The 18,173-nt window shown below is 36.0% G+C and overlaps 2 protein-coding genes and 1 long non-coding RNA gene across 3 annotated transcripts; 2 read left to right on the forward strand and 1 right to left on the reverse strand.

The window, feature by feature from the left end:
- The first annotated feature begins 509 nt into the window (after window positions 1-509).
- Window positions 510-3,537, forward strand: LOC113735915 (putative disease resistance RPP13-like protein 3). Its single transcript, XM_027262881.1, has 2 exons — window positions 510-644; window positions 1,921-3,537. The coding sequence occupies exons 1-2, from the start codon at window positions 510-512 to the stop codon at window positions 3,535-3,537; spliced, it is 1,752 nt and encodes a 583-aa protein (XP_027118682.1).
- A 488-nt stretch (window positions 3,538-4,025) lies between these two features.
- On the forward strand, window positions 4,026-8,542 carry LOC113733800 (uncharacterized). The gene is made up of 3 exons (XR_003459152.2): window positions 4,026-4,671; window positions 6,836-6,915; window positions 8,200-8,542. It is a non-coding gene; the product is annotated as an uncharacterized lncRNA (long non-coding RNA).
- A 396-nt stretch (window positions 8,543-8,938) lies between these two features.
- Window positions 8,939-17,143, reverse strand: LOC113735030 (lupeol synthase-like). The gene is made up of 18 exons (XM_027261930.2): window positions 16,900-17,143; window positions 16,598-16,786; window positions 16,429-16,518; window positions 16,116-16,313; window positions 15,832-15,916; window positions 15,097-15,263; window positions 13,258-13,446; window positions 13,050-13,163; window positions 12,662-12,781; window positions 12,452-12,574; window positions 12,229-12,327; window positions 11,986-12,042; window positions 11,783-11,829; window positions 11,533-11,676; window positions 11,248-11,425; window positions 11,023-11,103; window positions 9,451-9,534; window positions 8,939-9,230 (listed from the first exon to the last, which is right to left on the reverse strand). Exons 1-18 carry the CDS (start codon window positions 17,095-17,097, stop codon window positions 9,120-9,122), a joined length of 2,274 nt encoding a protein of 757 aa, XP_027117731.2. The 5' UTR covers window positions 17,098-17,143; the 3' UTR covers window positions 8,939-9,119.
- Between the last annotated feature and the right edge of the window lie 1,030 nt (window positions 17,144-18,173).

An 18,173-nucleotide genomic window follows, 5' to 3' on the forward strand; every position in this document is an offset into this window, starting at 1 on the left:
CTTACAAGCTAGTAAGGAAAAAGCTAAAAATAAACACTAAGGAAGTAAAGCAAAGTATTGCGTGCCTTTGCTGTCTACTACATGAAGCTTATTTGGAACCTTTTCTTCCTTTTCATACTGCTTTTATTGTCCCTTCTTGCAGCATTTCTTCCCCCAAAGGAAAAGAATATTGAAAAGCTTCAACTTCTATTTAATTACCAAGAGAAAAATTAGAACCACCACCAACTTGTAGACTTGTCATTTCAATTACTTGCATGTACAACTCTTTCTCACCTTGCAAATTGCTTAATCCCACAATCTCAAAAATATCAAAGTCGCTCTTACTCTCAAATATAGACCTAATGGCGGATGCATTGCTTGGTTCCACGATTCAAGTCCTAGTGGAGAAGGCAATAAACTTGGCTTCAGAACAAATTGGCCTCTTTATTGGCTTTAAGAAAGATTTGGAGAAACTGAAGAAAACGTTGACTCGAATCCAGGCTTTTCTTTGTGAAGCGGAGAAAAAATAGATGACTGTAGAGTCTGTGAAGCTTTGGCTAGAAGAGCTTGAACGTGTGGCTTTTGAAGCTGAAAATTTGTTGGATGACTTCAACTATGAAATGATTCGACGCAAAGTTGAGATCCAAAGCCAAATGAAGAGGAAGGTATGCTTCTTCTTCTCACTCTCTAATCCTATTGCATTTCGTTGCAAAATGGCCAACAAATTTCAGAAAATCAATTTGGATTTAAAAATTATCAATGAAGAAGCTGTTCGGAATATTGCAATGAACTGGCAAATATTGTGACAAGAATTGACTTCAAATCGTGATAGATATCACTTTCCTTTATGCTTTATTTGTCCGGTATACCGTGCAATAACCTTGGAGAAACATCCTTTAGAATAAGATGAAATTTGTTTGTCTTAAACTCTTGCACAAAGTAAGACAAACCCTTTTTGAACTAAGGAGTGCTTTTGAGAGAATACACAGTAGTAGGAAAGTAATTTTCTGCAGCAAATCACTCTCCACTTAACCTCTTTATATAGGAAAGATTGTTTAAAAAACAAAAGAACTCATTAAATACTTGTATGAATAGATTCAAAGTATTGTGTACAAATTCATGCACTTTAATTCATGTATCTCATGATTCTAAGATCAAAACATGAATCTATCCTTTTATTCGAGGATTCCCACATACATGAATATATTCATAAATGAATGTACATTTTAGAAACATTCACAATACTATACATGTATCAAAAACATGAATGAATATACATTAATTACATGTATGTACATCATACAAATTTTGAAAAATTTCCAACAGAAGCATCGCAACTTAGTCTCCAGCCACATATTGGAGCTAGATATGCACCTCGTGTTCTTCCTCCTCCCATTGTAGGAGGTTTTACAAAGAACAGAGAGACTGACTCTATTACTATTGATGTGAGTTTTGTTGGAAGAGAAAATGATGTCTCAGCAATAGTAAAAAAGTTGGCTGCCCCAAATAATAATGAAACTATCTCCGTTCTCCCTATAGTAGGGATGGGTGGGATCGGTAAGACCACCTTGGCTTGAAATGTTTTTAATGATCCAAAGATCCAAGAACATTTCGTGGAGAGAATGTGGGTATGCGTGTCAGATGATTTCAATGCCAATAGGCTTTTTAGGTTGATGCTAGAATCATTGAAAGAACGAATGCCCGAAGTTGAGAGTAGGGAAGCCAGAGTCAATTAGCTCAAGGAATTATTGGATGGTAAAAAGTATCTATTGGTCTGGGATGATGTTTGGAATAAGGACTCAACACTATGGAATGAGTTTCTTGGGTACTAGCCAAGCCATGGGGAGCTAGATTCTTGTGGCCACTCGTGACCAACAAGTGGCAAACATCACGAGAATTTTTTCTTCTCCTTGGTCCTTGAAAGAATTATCAAATCATCAGTGCTGGCTCATTCTCAAAGAAAATGCATTTGGCGCTGGGGAAGTGCCTAATAGACTGCAAGAGATAGGTTTCAAGATTGCGCTAGAATGTAGAGGCTTACCATTAGCCACAAGAGTTCTCGGTGGCATGTTGCGCAACAAGGGAACAACTGACTGGGAAACTTTAGAGAGTAGGCTTCAAAGTTTAGGTGTAGGTGAAAATACTAATGTTGATAAAATTTTGAAGTTGAGTTTTGATCATCTTCCATATCCATCTCTTCAAAAGTGTCTTTCATATTGTTCAATTTTTCCCAAGGATTTGGAAATGGAAAGGAATCAACTGATCCAACTTTGGGCGGCAGAAGGATTTCTTCATTCAAATCAAAGAAACAATATGTGTATGGAGGAGGTTGGTAACATGTATTTTACCATTTTGTTGGATAGTAACTTGTTTCAAGATGCAGAGAAGGATGAGTATGGGAATGTTTTGAATTGCAAAATGCATGATCTTGTGCATGATATGGTGCAATCCATTTCCAGTTCTAAAACTTTAAGGTTGATAGAGTCTGGAAGTGATGATAAGGAGACGTTTCCCATTCAGTATCTTGCACCAGAGAGAAGTGAAAAAGAAATGCCATTTCCCCCTTCTAAAAGGTTCAAGTGTATTACAACATTATTTTTGTTGGAAGACAGATCACTTAATGATAGAAAGATTTCATTTTTTATGTTGCGAGTTTTGAGCTTAAGGTCATCAAGTGTCAAGGAGCTTCCTAAATCAATTGGCAAGGTAACTCATTTGCGATACTTTGATTTATCAAGAATTTCAATCAAAATAATGCCAGACTCTCTTTGTCGACTTTATAATTTGCAGACATTAAGAGTTGGAGATCGTGAATCATTGACAAAGTTTCCAAATAATTTCAAGAATTTGGTGAATTTGAGGCACTTTGAACTGCGAAATTGCACAAACTGCAAAGAGTTACCAACTCTTGGATACATGCCCTCTCTTAGATCTCTTCACTTGGAAGGACTTGATGGCATAACAATCGTAGAGCCTTCTTTTTATGGAGAATTAGCCATGCATAGTGGCGCTAGCAATCAAAGTTCCCCAAAATTGTTTCCAAAACTAGGACATTTCATTCTAAGAGACATGAAAAATTTGATTGAATGGATGGAAGCAATAGTCCATGACAGAACCGTGGTGGTATTTCCTATCCTTGATATGGTAACGATTGATAGCTGCCGTCAATTAGCCACTTTGTCATTTTCCATGTCTCAAGAAATTGAAGATCATTGGACCAAGAATGGATCAGTAGTACTGGCATATATTTGTAGCGGAGTTAGCACTCTCACTAGTGTTCACATTGAGGATGTGAATGGGCTCGCCAAGCTACCAATTATATTATTTCAAAACAATCCAAATCTTGCAGATCTCAAATTAAGCAATTGTCGGGATTTGACCCAATTTTTGGATTTTCCATTTGTTATTTCGCAAACTTTAGAAGGTCCAAATTCCCAAACAATACTTGGGCTGAGCCAACCACGCGCTTATATTGACAATAATGCTACTCCATGTTTGGTTGGTCTTGAGTCCCTAGAGAAATTAGTTCTCTTACAAGGGAGTTTTGTTTTCTTATAAGCTTGAGAAGGTTAATGATTGGACCATTTTCAGAAACCACAAAGTTGCATTCCTTTCTAGACCTCTTTGATGCTCTCCAACCACCCCACCACTATTTGCCCTCCCTTTCAAGATTAAGTCTAGATGGATGGCCTCATTGGGAATCTTTGCCCCGGCAACTTCAGCACCTCTCTGTCCTAACATTTATTCGACTGGTTGGTTTTGGAGTAAAATCATTGCCCGATTGGTTTGGGAAGCTTTTGTCACTTGAAGAACTTTGGCTCTTAACGATGTAAAAAGTTAGAGAATTTACCCTCTCTGTGAGGACTCACAAAATTTACTTATTTAATCTCCTATTTCTAGCTTATTTAATTATTTATTTGGTCTTTTACTCCGAATATTATTTTCTAAGCTCTTGAGACCTAATTACATGGAAATATAGTTTCATTATATTTTTAAAATGACTTGTTTCAAAAATTAATTTTCGGAAGCTCGTTTTGTAAAAATAGTGAACACGTCTTTGGAAATCTTGATCGATTGAGAGTACAATAGGTTTGAAATATTGGAGACATGTACAATGGACCTAAATTAGGCATTTTAATGTTTAAATACTCAAGTGATAGTTATTAGTACTATCGTTATAAGAATTTCTCGGAAGTTTCGCGTTATTGCGCTTAAATTGGAGATACGCGTTTTCACACGCGTAATTTAAATTGAGGAACTTTAGACCCTTATTTTGGGACAATTAAGAGTGAATAATATTTATATGAATATAAATGCATTAGAAGTTTAGTACACTAGTGAAACAAACGCGAGAGGAATCGAGCACAAAACGCGCGCGTGCGCGCACTTTTTGCGGTTGACTTTTGTGCACCCAATCCTTAGTCATTAAGCTTCCTTTGGAAGCCTCATTTCAGACCACAATTTCTCTCTCTTGCTCCCTCATCTGGCCGAACAACAAAGCAAGAAAAACAGCTCAAGAGTTCTTCCAATTCCTCCATCAAATCTTCACCAAACCTCTTCCAATTCACTCCAAATTCGAACTACACTTAGCTTAACACTTGAGGAGTATTTTGAGCTGCAAAAGGGAGCTGAAAAGCCACGGTTTTCTGGAGCAAAGAGTGACCAAAATTTCTGATCTAATCATCCAAGAAGGTAGCAAATCATCCAACCCATAGATCTTAGTTTTTGTAAGATTTATTGCACATATAAGGTTATATAATCATGTGGGTAGTCTTGTTTATGGTATAAAATGTGAAAGTGGGCTCTATGAACTCCCACTCTTGGGTTGTTGCTGATTTGATGTTGGATGATGAAATTAATGGTGGTTTAGTGCTTATATTAGTAGATTAATGTTGTATTGTTGGTAGAAAATCAAAGGAGGTGCTTGGAGCAAAAGTGACCGTTTTACCCCTGCCTTGTCCGACCGTTTTCGTGCCAGATTTTGAGATTCTAATGAATTGATTATGTTGTTTATCTATTATTGTAAGTGTGTACAAAATTTCATTGAAAAATAACATGATTTGGTTGGTCAAATGAGTTGATTTCCAAAGTTAGCAAAACTGGAAAATGAATCCCGTATTGCCCAGGCAGTCATTTTGTAACGGCCATAACTCTTTGTTCCGATGTCGAAATCAAGTGCCGTTTGCGGCATTGGAAACTAGACATTCCTAGCTTTCTATCGGTACCAATTTCACATTCTGGTTCCACTTGAGTGAGCCACACCATTCGATTGAATATCACTGTCCTGTTTCGTTGCTCTCCAGGAGACAGGACAGAAATTGCTTCTTGATGCTCAAAAACGAGCTATTTGTGAATGGAATTTGAAAATGGTTTCTTCTGAGAAAATTCAGATTTATGTGAGAGCTTTCTAACGCCATCAACCACGCTCGATTCCAAGTTGAATTGAGTGAGTTGTGGTCATATTTCGAAACTGATGCAGTGAGTAAAAATCCTCTTTTGACTAGTTGAATGGCCTAGCTTGACTTGGGACTTGTTGTTTTGAAAACTTTGATGTCCGACATCTACCAAACTTTAGATTAGATGTTCCTTGGACTTTGTTTCACAAATAAACCAGATTTGGGTTGGTTGCTTTGGACAAAATGTTTAAAAAGGAAAGAAGAGCTAGAAGACAGTTTTACCTTGGGAAATTTCCTGAACTTTGATGGTTTAGTTAACTACCTTCCCGTGTGAATTTTCAAATGAAATTTGATAGAAGAGTAATCCTCATATGGAGGTTTAATTGTACAAAATTTGGTAATATTCTAAGACCATTTTGATATGCAAATGATGTCACAAAATTCGCTCATCGAATCTGGAAAACTTTTCGTTTTCTCTTAGCCAAATGGTCAAATCTGATTTGGAGAGTTTTATTTCTAGAATTTGGATGTCAATGGTCTTTAAATTGCTCAGTGGATGTTTATGAACTCTTGGTTTCAATAATGGAGAGATTTGGAACTGATTTCATGGTACAAAAAGTTTGTAAACGAAAGAAAAGTGAGAAGGTAGTTTAGCCTTGAAACTCTTCATAAACTTTGGTTGTTTTAATGACTACCTTACCGTGAGAGTTTTTGTACGAAACTTAGTAGAAATGTTGTTCACACATGGAAGATTTAGTGTACCAAGTTTGATGTATTTCTAATGTCAACTTGATGACCAAATGATATTTCGAATCTAGTTTTAAACCTGGAAAATAGCCCAACAGTCTTAACTTTTTCAGCAACTTGGAGGTACTATATCTTGGTGCTCGAAACTCCATTTCTCTTTCCGCTTGTTTTGTTATACTCTTGGATTGCAACACTATTTGATTTCCAAATTTCAAAGGTTAGTTCAAAACAAGTGAATTTTGCCGAATTTCCAAAATTGGCCAAAAACCAACCTTGAAACTGTCTTAGTATTCTACAGCAGTAACTTTGATCCAACTTTTGAATACCTTCCATTTGGAATCATGGAAAAGTGTCTTCTAGAAACTTGTAGTACTCGGAATGTAGTTTTCAATGGTATCAAGCTTTCCAATTTTGGACCTACGTAGTGCAAGATACGATTTTTCTAAAATTGACACCCAAAGCTGAAATTTGGCAATTTCTTAGAAAATGAGATTTTGGAAACTTGCCTTCTTTTCTCGATATCGATTGAACATTTTGAACTCGATTTCATGAAAAATGTTAGTCTCTCTCTTTAGACTTTCAAACTTTACTCTTGAGCCTCGATTATTAATAATTAAGGCCCAATTTATGAATTCCCCTTAGATTGTACAACCTTCTTCGATAAGTAGGAGTTCTAAGTGATAGTGTATAATAGTTAATGGTTATTTGCTCAGGCGCTCAAGGGGACCTTCAAGAGGAACTCGAAGTGGACGCCTAGACACTTGTTTGAGTATTTACTCTCTTGTTGCAATAGGTGAGTGTTCCATATAGGAATACGTAATTGGAATAAGTCTATGACATGCTTAATCCATGGTCATTAAGTATTTACCACACTCATGCACATTTGAATAATGTATACTTGAATTACTCGACATGAAACACCTGAAGTAGGTATATTTGAACTATTCGATATGAAATGCTTAAAGAGCATACTTATGTGATTACTTGAAATACTAGATATGAAATGTTTGGAGAGCATATTTACATGATGTGTTTAAATGATTAATTATGCTATGGAAGCATAAGTCGGTTGGAGTAAATCTCCTCGACTCTTACGTGGTGAAAGTGAAAAACGGCCAATGGCGGCCTATTGAAATGACATATGTCTACCAATTAACCGTAATTACTACCGTTAACCGTTTACCGTTTACCGTTAACCGTGTTTACTTACCGTTTTCTAATCTATTTGGTTACTTGCTTACTTGGTTATCTGCTTACGTGATCACCAACTTACTTGGTTACTTGACCACCTGATTACTTGATTATCATGAATCACATGTTATATGAAGCTGTCCATCATTATTAGGCGAGTGTGTACTTTACCTCACTCGACCTACTCAAATGATGAATTTTACCTTTTGTCGAATTACTTGGTTACCTGTGCATGTTGTAAGCTCTAAGCTGAACTTGGGCCCTGCCCTTGGTTACTGACCTACTCGAGCCAGGACTGGGCTCGGTCGGGTAGGTTGGAACCCTGGGCCACCGTTTCGGTATACTCGAGTATTACCACTGGAGGGATAAGGCGATGGCCAGACTGTACCGTGGGGATCGGAAGTCATAAAGTGCAGATGACCGACAGAGTTCCACTGGAACACCGTATCCTACCGTATATGTTTACCTTGTATCATGATAATTGTTTCATGCTAAAATGTCAACATGAAATCCTGAGCCATGCCTGTGATATGCTCCCTACCTGTTACCTGTCCAATGTACTCATATCATGATACCTGTTTCATGTTAATGCTCCATACCTGTAACATGCTTAATTACTCGCACCTGTAATAAGCTCCAATCACTCATGAACTATACATGCCAATGTCTTGAACCATGATAACTGTCTCATGATAAATGTTTCATACCATGATACATGTCTCAAATTACCCGTACAATGATTATCACTTCATGGTAACATGCCATTGTGTAACCTTGAACCATGCATATGATATGCCCAACCTACTTGATTTATTTGAACTGTTAGAGTGTATTGGAACCTCACTGGGCTGTGTAGCTCATCCCACGTTGTGGTTTTCTTTTACAGGGTTCGAGACCAAGGGTGCTCGTGAGTAGTACTAGATTGTTTTCTTTTGAAAACTTTAAGTTATATTATAACGGATGGCTATTGTACCCTTTTCCGTTGGGTTGTATTTAAGCTTGGAAGCTGCATAATTGTAAGTGTGAGATATTTGGAGTACTTTAATTATGTATTGAAGTTACTTAAAGTATTTCGAGCTTTTGAATGATGGATTGTAGTGAGTCCTGGCGAGAGCTGGGCAGGCGTCCCGCGGATACCCTTTGGTTCGCCTTAGGGAGAAGTGGGGGCGTTACACTCTCACCAATCTGTGAGAAGCTTCACCAGACTAAGTTTAGAGCGAGGGATTTGATGAAAGATTTGAAATCTTTGTAAATCCCTTTAGATTGTATAGATGACTTGGAAGGGTACTTGGATTTATAATCGAATAATTATTTAATATTCAAGTGTATATAAATAATTTGTAGATTAACAACTCCAATACCTCCCACTTAATTCAAACTATGTAGAGAGATTTTATAAGATTTTAAACCCTTCGTTAAAATCTCTCAATCCAAATCCAGCTTGATTTTGGTAAAACAAAAATTCAAAGCTAATAGATTTATGTCTTATAACACGTGATTCGTAGGTGCCTACATGTAAGATAAAGAATGATTCCTTGCTTCTTGGCTTCTTTGCTAAACACAAAATGCTAGGTGCTTTGCAACTTAGATTTTTAAAAAAAAAATGATAGAGAAGCATTCTTTAATCCAAGGATTGATTTATCAGAATTTTGACCAACATTTGCAGCGATCCACATTCATGACAACCATGCATAGAGTGCATACAGCAACTAGTATTTTCCAATTATAAGGGACAAATTAAGTAGTTCACGTTGACTTGCAAATCCCACCACTTCTTTGTGGTGTACATTTCAGAAAAGGAGGAAACTATGCAATGAGCACATGCCGCCGATATTCACCAAGAGCCCAAGTAGGGAATATATTTCGATAAGACGAATAGTGCAAAGTGCAATTCTTCATGAATATCCCTGTCATTTCCTGCAGGCAAATCTCCAATATGTTGTGGAAAATTAAGAGAAGTGTAACAAAAATGAGAAAGGTCTATAGCTGGTGTTTAAAAATCATAAAAGAAAAAAGGTAAAGAGATTTTTTATTGAAAAAACGTAAAAAGTTGATTGATGTTTACCACACAGAATAAACAGTCATCCAAATTTGAATACTATACAAAAAATAGAAGGAAAAAATCTACAGTACACACCTGCTGAGGAAAGTCACCATCTTCCATTTGGGAACTTCCTAGTAATCTTATTCCACGATTTATTGGAGTTGGGTCAATCTTGGCCTGGTATTAATTTTAACAATAAAGCACAAGTTTATCATATATTATACATGAAATGCTCATACAAGGAGAATCAATAATTGGTGGGGCACCCAAAAAAAAAAAAAAAAAAAATTGGTGGGGCATGAAGAACCCTCTAGACTGGGAAAATTCCACACCTAGGAAAAAGTATGACACCCAAGCAGTGCATGACACGTGTCTCCCAAACTTTGAGGATGTCTGATGGGTCCGGTGAGAAGAGGTAACCGGTTGCATACAATAGGTGGAAATTGGGGCATGACATTGCACGGTTTTGTATGCTTTTATTTTCTTAACCTCAAACTTTAAACACATACATATTTTATATTATACATCCAAATTAAGCATAAAATATGTTATTGGAAAGCTTATTTACATATTTCTGGATGGCATATCAATGCAAAAATTTGGTCTTAAAGAAGCGTACTTAACTTGCAATTTGGAAAAAAAATGTTAGATTATTAATTAATTAATATGTGATACTCCCTCCATCCTATTTTTATTATCATGTTTTCACTTTATTAATGTTCCAAAATAGGAGTTACTATTTTAGATTTAACATATGTTTTTCAATCTTACCACTTTAGAAAGCAACTTTTTAAAATTTCAATACGCATCGATTAAGATAATATATATTGAATTCAAAGGATACATTTGTAAATTCACCAATACCACTTCATTTAAACATAATAACTACCATGTCCTCATAAAAAGTTGGATTTCCAAAAAAAACTCTAATATTGGGACGGAGAGAGTAGTTGTGATTTTTTTTAAGTTTATACATGGGGATAATTTCATAAACCTCCCCTGCAATTATGAAAAATCTCAATTTTGACTCATTTTTTACTTAAATTATTTCATGTCATGTTTTGTTCAGGTATGTTTCGTTTCATGTCCACATAGTGTTAGGAATTGTCATCCCTACCTTTGGGCTAATGGCAATTTGGGTTGTAACCAAAAGAGAACCCAAAAAAAAGGGCTGTAACAACTGGAAATGACCCTTTCATATACCCCCAACATAAATTAATCTTTCATATACCCAAATTTTTATTTTTTTTTACTGACAGGTCTGGATGAATAACAGAAACTAATATGCAATTGCCAATCGTATTATTACTTAGAATAGGATTTTTCTTTCTCTAACTAACGAAGAAGCCAGCGTTCGACACCGGTCTCTCTGCCCCTGCTAATTGATTTGGTCCTTGCCCTTGCGGATCTAACTATCTAAAATATTTCAGGTGCCTTTTGATTTTCCAATTAGCTTGTAGCAAATTTTTTACTTATCAAGATGTTAAAGTTGTTATTTTCTAGCATTTCTATTATTCCTATACCAATCAAAGATTTTTATTTTATCTTGTAGTTCTGAGTTGCAGTTTCCAAGTGTCTGACAGACTGACACCCTTTTGAGTCTTTAATGCAAAGATTTGCTTCTCATCTTAGTAGTACTTTTTCTCCAATGGGACTCTCACTAACCTGTCCAGCAGCAACGAGACCCAACAGTGCCCATGAAGTTTGTACCAGATTCGATCTATTTCCTTCCAGATTGGTGTAAACCTGTTACAAATGAAATACTGAATCACTTCAGTAATTAAAGAAAAACAACTTCATATTGAATTATGTTTCTCAATAACGATGCATTGCTTAGGGTACGAGGCAGGAAAGGCTGGAAGTAAAAGGAAAATTGGAAAATCTTCCAACCTCGTTTGAGCAAGAAAGATAACTCTCTCCCCATCCACCATCAGGTAATTGCTTTGATAGCAGAAATTTACATGCCTTGCGAAGTGCGGAAGAGTTGTCATAGTCCCTGCCACAAGCAACCAACGCTTCCACTGCAAACCAAGTCCCATAGGTGTAACAAATTCCCCAACGACCATACCTGCAAGTGTGAAGAAAGCAAAATTTTTGTCATCTCTATGTATTTGCTATTCTTCAAAGAATTTATGCAGGTCGACAATCTGTATGTGTGTGTGTGTGAAAACGAACCATGAACCGTCATCTTCTTGTTCATTTTCAATATAATCTATGGCTCTGGAGATGCAACTTTCAACTTCAGCTTTTCTGTGTCCAGGATACAATTTCTTAAAGAGTGATAGTGCTTGAATTGCTGAAGACGTGCATTCCACATACCTGGCACAAGTTTCAGTCAAGTAGATTTTCGTAACAAAGAGAACTTTTTATACTCTTGTAAACATACTTCTGCAATGAGAAGGGAAGAGATCAAGAGAAATCTTACTCTCGCTCGATAAGAACATCCTCAAGAAAGTCAGTAGGATTGAACTTCTGAAAGGAATTATTCCAATTGGACTAGAGTAAGGACAAAGTTGAGGTAATGGCAAACTAATCTCAAACATCAATAAGGATAACAAATTATTGAAGTTTCAAGTATGAAGATGTAACTATGTTAAGGACCATAACAGAACTAGTATTTACAGTTACCTCCATCCAACGATATGCTCTCTCCGGCTCCCAGGCTGGAAAGCCACCATTTTTACTCTGTGGATAAATTGAGATGAAATCAGGATGTTATTCTTGTGTAATGGAGAAGATGAACTAACCTTCAAAACTATATCTACACCAATCATAATTGAGTTTGACCAATACTTAATTAAGGGACCAGGGAGTCTGATAGATACTACTAAGATAATACAAGTTCAGGAATGTTTTGCCTAGCCTGCATACCTGTAGAGACAAAATAGCATTCACAGCGTCATATGCATGCGCTGTTTCAAGCTTTTCCCCCACAAGTTCTGGTGGCAATTGGCCTAAAAGAAGTGCAGCCTATAATAGAAAAAGGAAGAAATTTTGAATGGTTAACGAGACAATACTGATACTGCATCATGACCGGTAATATAACCTTAAACAAATAAATCATAATCAGTACAAAATAGCATTGTAGCTATACCTTTAATCCTTCTGCCGTACAGTCTGATACTTGCCAACCATGATCTTGCATTGAAAATGTCCAACATCCTTTAGAAATGTGCCTATGCATTTTGACAAAATCCCCTGAAGGGTTATCTTGCACCTTGTAGTAGAATAAAATATGGTTCAGTCAGAAGCTACATTCTTGGTTAGCTTGACAGTTGAATGACTTTTGCTTATGTGCTTGTACCTGTGATGCTTTTATGAAGTCATGTGCTTTCTTAAGTGTTGGCCCATATTCTTCAGCGAGGTTACTGGATAAGATTGCCTGAACTGCTAATGCTCCATCCCATGTTTGGCTACCGAAACTCTGCAGAAGTAGTTTACAGATTTAGTCAAGGCAGATTTCATTTAATCTTCAGTACAATGAAGGCAATTACACAAATAGTATCAATTTTCTTGTAGGAAAAGAAAAAAAAAAAAAAAAAAAAAAGGTGAGTGGGGAAGCATGGAGGGAAGGATCTGGAAGTTATCCACTTTAAGAACCTAAAGAAAGAAAATACCATTTGACCTCTCGATTCTATATTTCATTCTCCATCATGGTCATTAAACTGTCACAGTTAGTGGACAATGATCACCTGCATTTTCAGGCCGTCCTCTGCTACCCAAAAGTAATCAGGTATGCGAGCAAGATGGCATTTGAATGCTTCTGAATTTGGATCTTCTACCCAGCAAGCAAGCAGGGAGAGCACCTGCATTGTTTGTTTTACTTTGCTGTTATCACAGCCATATTTATCTTGTGCTGGTGACCCTCAGCGTAGTACTACATCATACACTATTTTATACCTTCACTATACATCCAATGGCAATGTATCTGCTGTTTTTGTCCTCGTACTGAATACGTTCCATTGTCATTTTCAAAGCCTTCTCTCGCAGTATAGAAAATGGCCATCGTGTTAGAATTGGTTCAGCAAAGTGGTAAAGGAATCCCCACAGCATGTCTTGTACTAATGGGTGTCTGTAGTATACATCCTCCTGACAGGCCATAAACCACCAGAATTTTCAACACAAGTAATGTCGAACAATTTCAGATGCAGTCACTTAATGAGAGTAATTCTCTTGAATTATGTTCTGTATATTCATAAGAATCATTTCTACAGTAGATTCAGAATAAATCTTAACCAAAAAGGGAAAAATAAAGGTGATATGGAATCCGGATTTAAAAAATTCCGAGTGTGAGAGTGTTTATGAATAACGCGTAAATGACCAAACATATATAGATATGGGGGACTCAAACATATTCACACTGTTGTTATTTTCCTATTTTAAACAATTTGTGTTTACGTTAATTCACGTCAAAAACTGGATTTTTACTCAGTGAATCAAAAATCCTTTAAAATTTGATTACAAGTATAGCTTTTTGTCTTGCTTGAACTGACAATCTTAGAAACAAGTGTTGAACATTAAATTTTCAGAGGCTTACGTTCTTGTGCATGTCTTGAAATAGATAGGAATATTGTCCTCTCAATCAACACATAAATTTCAAATCCACAATATTCTGATTTATATGTTATCAGAATCCTTGTTTAAGGCAATTTGAGTTTATATTCTAATGAGAGTAGGCAAGTCCTTCGTACATATAATGTTGTCCTATAACTCAAATTCACTAAGATGAAAAGTTCAAAATATATGCATATTAATGAATCTTGTAATTCTTATTTTAGTTTGGATTACTAAAACCTGTTATCTTGTAATATTCATGACAGTCTTTTTTATTTAATGAAACTCCTATATATAAATTCACAGTGAATTAGATGGGCATAGAAATGGAATTGAAAACGAGGACTATTCCGATTCTAGGTTTAGGAAAACTAAGTGTGCTCCAAAGTTGTTTGGATGTATAAAGAGAAGCAATGACTACAATGATTAAAAAGTATCATTTATGTCTGCCTTTATTTTATTTTATTTTTTGTTACTTTAACAATGAACATAAGACCACTTTACAAAATTAAATAGGGATAATGTCAAAACCTCCCATGAAGTTTTTGACAATTGCAGCCACCTCCCTTGAGATTTGAAAATTTACGGAAACATCCTCTAAAATGTATGTCTTGGCAATAATTGATGATGTAAGAAAAAATATCTAATGAATATCTAATATTACCTCTCTCTGATATGTTAAACAAATTAAATGCTAAAAAGTCAACTATCACCATTATCCGTTAGGTGAAAATTTCAAGTAAGCTTTTTGCAAGAAATTTAAGCAATGTTTTGAAAGCATTCTCTTTTTTTTTTTTTTGTACTTTGGACATGTTTTTTGGTTAAGTAATTTTTTAAAGATACTTATTTTAACAAATGCATCCCTAATTAGTTGGTTGACTTTTTGTAAATTGATTAATAAATCTAGTCAGAAAAATTGGGAATGAAGTACAATGTAATAGATTAGATAACGATAGAATTTTAGAATCAAGAAATATTACCAAAAAAGAATTTTCATTTTTCTCTTTTAAAATCATTTCCACTTAAAATTTGTAAAGTTTGTGAAAGCTATCATAGTCTTTTCGTGGCATGAAAGGAAGATAAATGTAATCTTTCAAACTTTAGGAGAGATGGCTACAATTGTTAAAAACTTCAGGGGAGGTTTCTAAAATTATCCCAATTAAATATGAGATAAAGTGAAGTAACCTTTGCATAGGTATTTCGCGCATCGATCCAATTTATTTGGTGATATGGTTGGGTGTATAGCTCCTCTCTTAGAGAATGTACCAGTGGAGTTATTGCACCGATGACCCTCTTTCCATACAAGTATGACATGGTCATGTAAAACAAGCGGCAATAGCACATCATTTTGGCTGCATGGAAATTAAAAAAAAAAAAAAAAACTAACAATAAGGCAATAATAATTCAGAATGGTTCAAAATGTATTTGCAAGGAACTAAGGGTCTGTTTGTTTGGACTGAAAATCTTTTCCAGAAAATATTTTCTTCAATTTCTGGTGTTTGGCTGCAAAAGAGGCTAGGAAAATTTTTTCTGGTAGAAAATCTTTTACATAACTTGGTATAAAATGACTTCTGAAATTAAGATACAGAAGTTAATTTCCGACAACTATCGCGACTTCTTAGTCTCCTTGGTGCTTGGCTATTGTACTATACCACAGAGATCAGATCAAGAGCAACGTCCCTGCATATGCTTTTGTAAATTCCACAACTTTCCACCTCTTCGAGCTCTCCTCTTTCTTATGTTGCTCCCTACAACAGAAAATGAAGGGAAAACAAATATTTTCCAGGAAAGAATTTTCATTGAAAATGTTTTCTTAGGGAAAATATTCTACAAACAGACCCTAAATGGCAAAATTGATGAACATGTGACGTTAAAGATTTACAACTATTTAAGTCTAGGATAGATCATTGAGAAAAGAACCGGGATGAACTGGAAAGAATTCAGGAAGCAACCAGAGCTCTGGAGGGATTGGATTCAAGCCTTCCCAGTCATATACTCCAAGAACCTGTTGGATATTTCAGTGAATGTCCTCGTTAAGTAAGTACACGGTTAAGATGTACAGAGTTCCAATACTAAGAAACGTGAGGAACTATGTACAAGAAAACTAATTCATAGTATCAAATCTTCGTCCCACTCTGCGTTTGAAAAAAAATTTCTCATATGAACAAAAAATCAAACCACCAGTAAATTTATGGTGATCATACCGTCAGCCAAAACTTTCCCCATGATAGTGTTCCAACTGCACCACCATGGTCAAGGATCCATCTGCGACCTCTGGCCATGGCTTTATCTTCCCCATCTTCAGGTCCTTCCCCTAGCAACCTCAACGTAATGTAGCTAAAGGTAGAACCAAATACTGTACTATGGCCCTCTATCTGTAGTCCCCATCCTCCATCTTCGTTCTATCACATTGAAAAGAAATTGATAGTACAAAAGTAAGTCGTAATTATGGTTTTCAGAAATATGCCAAATTTTTTCTGAATATTTCAACAAGGAAAAAAACAATCCTTTCAAGACCTGATGGTTGTACAAGTAACGAACAATCTCTTTCTGATGTTCTGGTGAAAGAACTGTATTGAGTGCTCCTGTGATATATAAGCCCATAACCTGTGTACAATTAAGGCAGACGCTTAACTATGAGTCATTTGCTTTCTTGAAAAGTTAGACCATTTAGGGGCAGACATACTAGTGGAGGTGAGAAAAATAGAGGACCAGCAGATTCAGCTGGCCAGTGCCCATCATGCGCCTGGATAGTTGAGTAGAAGCCGATCGCTCTCCTTAGAGTAGTAGTCACGGCCTCCTCCGTTAACACCTGAGTCTCTTTGAAATTAATAGCTGGTGGAATTGGAGGACCACCAGAATTCTCCTTTCTTAGCTGCGTTGGATTATCATAGGGGATTAAACAAGATAATATATCTGGTAATGAGAGATTGAGTAACTGATTACTGTTAGTGCCAGAGAATGAGAGCCATGACAGCATTGTTCTACCTGCAAGCGCATCAGGAGGTCAGCACTTTGCTTCCTCCGAAACCTGTTAGTCTTGAACTCCTTCCGCATTCTTTCAACTTCAGCTCTCTCTTCGGTAGTTCCAGCTTCAGGATCGAACTCCCAGTATTGTCTTCCAATGTAGTTGTTGGTGCTTGTTAGCCAGGGTGCATTGCCTTCAGCAATCTTCAACTTCCACATTTCGCCTCGAGCACTTTGACTGACTTACACTATCTTCAGCGACAAAGCCTGCGAAAAGCTAATCGATGGAATCTGTCTAAATTTGTCTAACAATATATCTATTGGATAACACTACAGTCGCGATCGTTACCATAATTGGTGCAACCAATCAATAGTGGTCTCCGTATCCATTAAAATATTGGTACAACCGATCAATAGTGGTCCCCATATTCAAAATTGATATCTTTAGCGACAACCCCTCTACTTCTACCAATTTATGAAAACTTAAAAGACAAAAAAGTGGAGTACACTGTTTAACAAGCAAAAGCTTAGTGCTGCATGTTATACAAAAATTTGATCGCTTTCTGCATTGTTGTCATTATTATCATCATCATAATTATTATAAATCATTATTCTATTTAAAGTCTAATAAAACCATAGGTTGCTAGACTTGGACATATATAGCTTTAGCTCCATAAGCATGCATAATTCCAAATTAATCCCAATTTTATCATTTCAAATAAGTTTACGTACGGTACAACATTGAAATGACAAATTATCAGCAAAGGTTTCATTTGCATATACTGCTATGCAAACTGAATATTTCAACTAACTGGTTATTTTCCCACATGGATGATTGATAGCTTTAGCTCCATAAGTTTGGCATTTGTTTCAATCAGTCTGGATAGAATGTCTATGAATAAATTATTTTGTGAGCCCTTCTTTCATGTCAAGCTTATGGTGCTGCGATGAAATGAATTAAAACGAACAGTACAGGCTTTATTTGCACATTTGAGAATATTTCAGCCAGCTAGTTTGGCAGATTCGAGATTTATAGCTTTAGCTCCATGCTTAGTAGTTTGTGGTACTGCATTAAGTGAAATATTGATTGACGAATTCCTGCAAGTATACAGGGTCGATCATAGTATAAAATCATCTGAAGTATTCCAGGGGTCGAACCCTCAAGGGCGAATTGATTTTCTATCTTAATTAATCAAACACAAGAGAATTAAATTGCAGAGAATTTGGATTATTAATGAAGATCTAGTAGTTAATCTAATTAAACAAGAATTGAGTGAGAAAACAATAGTTATACG

The sequence above is a fragment of the Coffea arabica genome, chromosome 3c (assembly GCF_036785885.1).
Source record: "Coffea arabica cultivar ET-39 chromosome 3c, Coffea Arabica ET-39 HiFi, whole genome shotgun sequence".
NCBI classification, from domain to species: domain Eukaryota; kingdom Viridiplantae; phylum Streptophyta; class Magnoliopsida; order Gentianales; family Rubiaceae; genus Coffea; species Coffea arabica.

Excerpts from the sequence above, each read along its gene's own strand:
- LOC113735030 (XM_027261930.2), bottom strand. The coding sequence starts at position 17,097 with ATGTGGAAGTTGAAGATTGCTGAAGGCAATGCACCCTGGCTAACAAGC. Across the intron at positions 12,782-13,049 it reads AGGACGGCCTGAAAATGCAG|AGTTTCGGTAGCCAAACATG; the intron begins GTGATCATTGTC and ends CTACTTCTGCAG. Across the intron at positions 11,104-11,247 it reads ATCTTTCTTGCTCAAACGAG|GTTTACACCAATCTGGAAGG; the intron begins GTTGGAAGATTT and ends CATTTGTAACAG.
- LOC113735915 (XM_027262881.1), top strand. The coding sequence starts at position 510 with ATGACTGTAGAGTCTGTGAAGCTTTGGCTAGAAGAGCTTGAACGTGTG. Across the intron at positions 645-1,920 it reads AAAGCCAAATGAAGAGGAAG|TGCTGGCTCATTCTCAAAGA; the intron begins GTATGCTTCTTC and ends TCAAATCATCAG.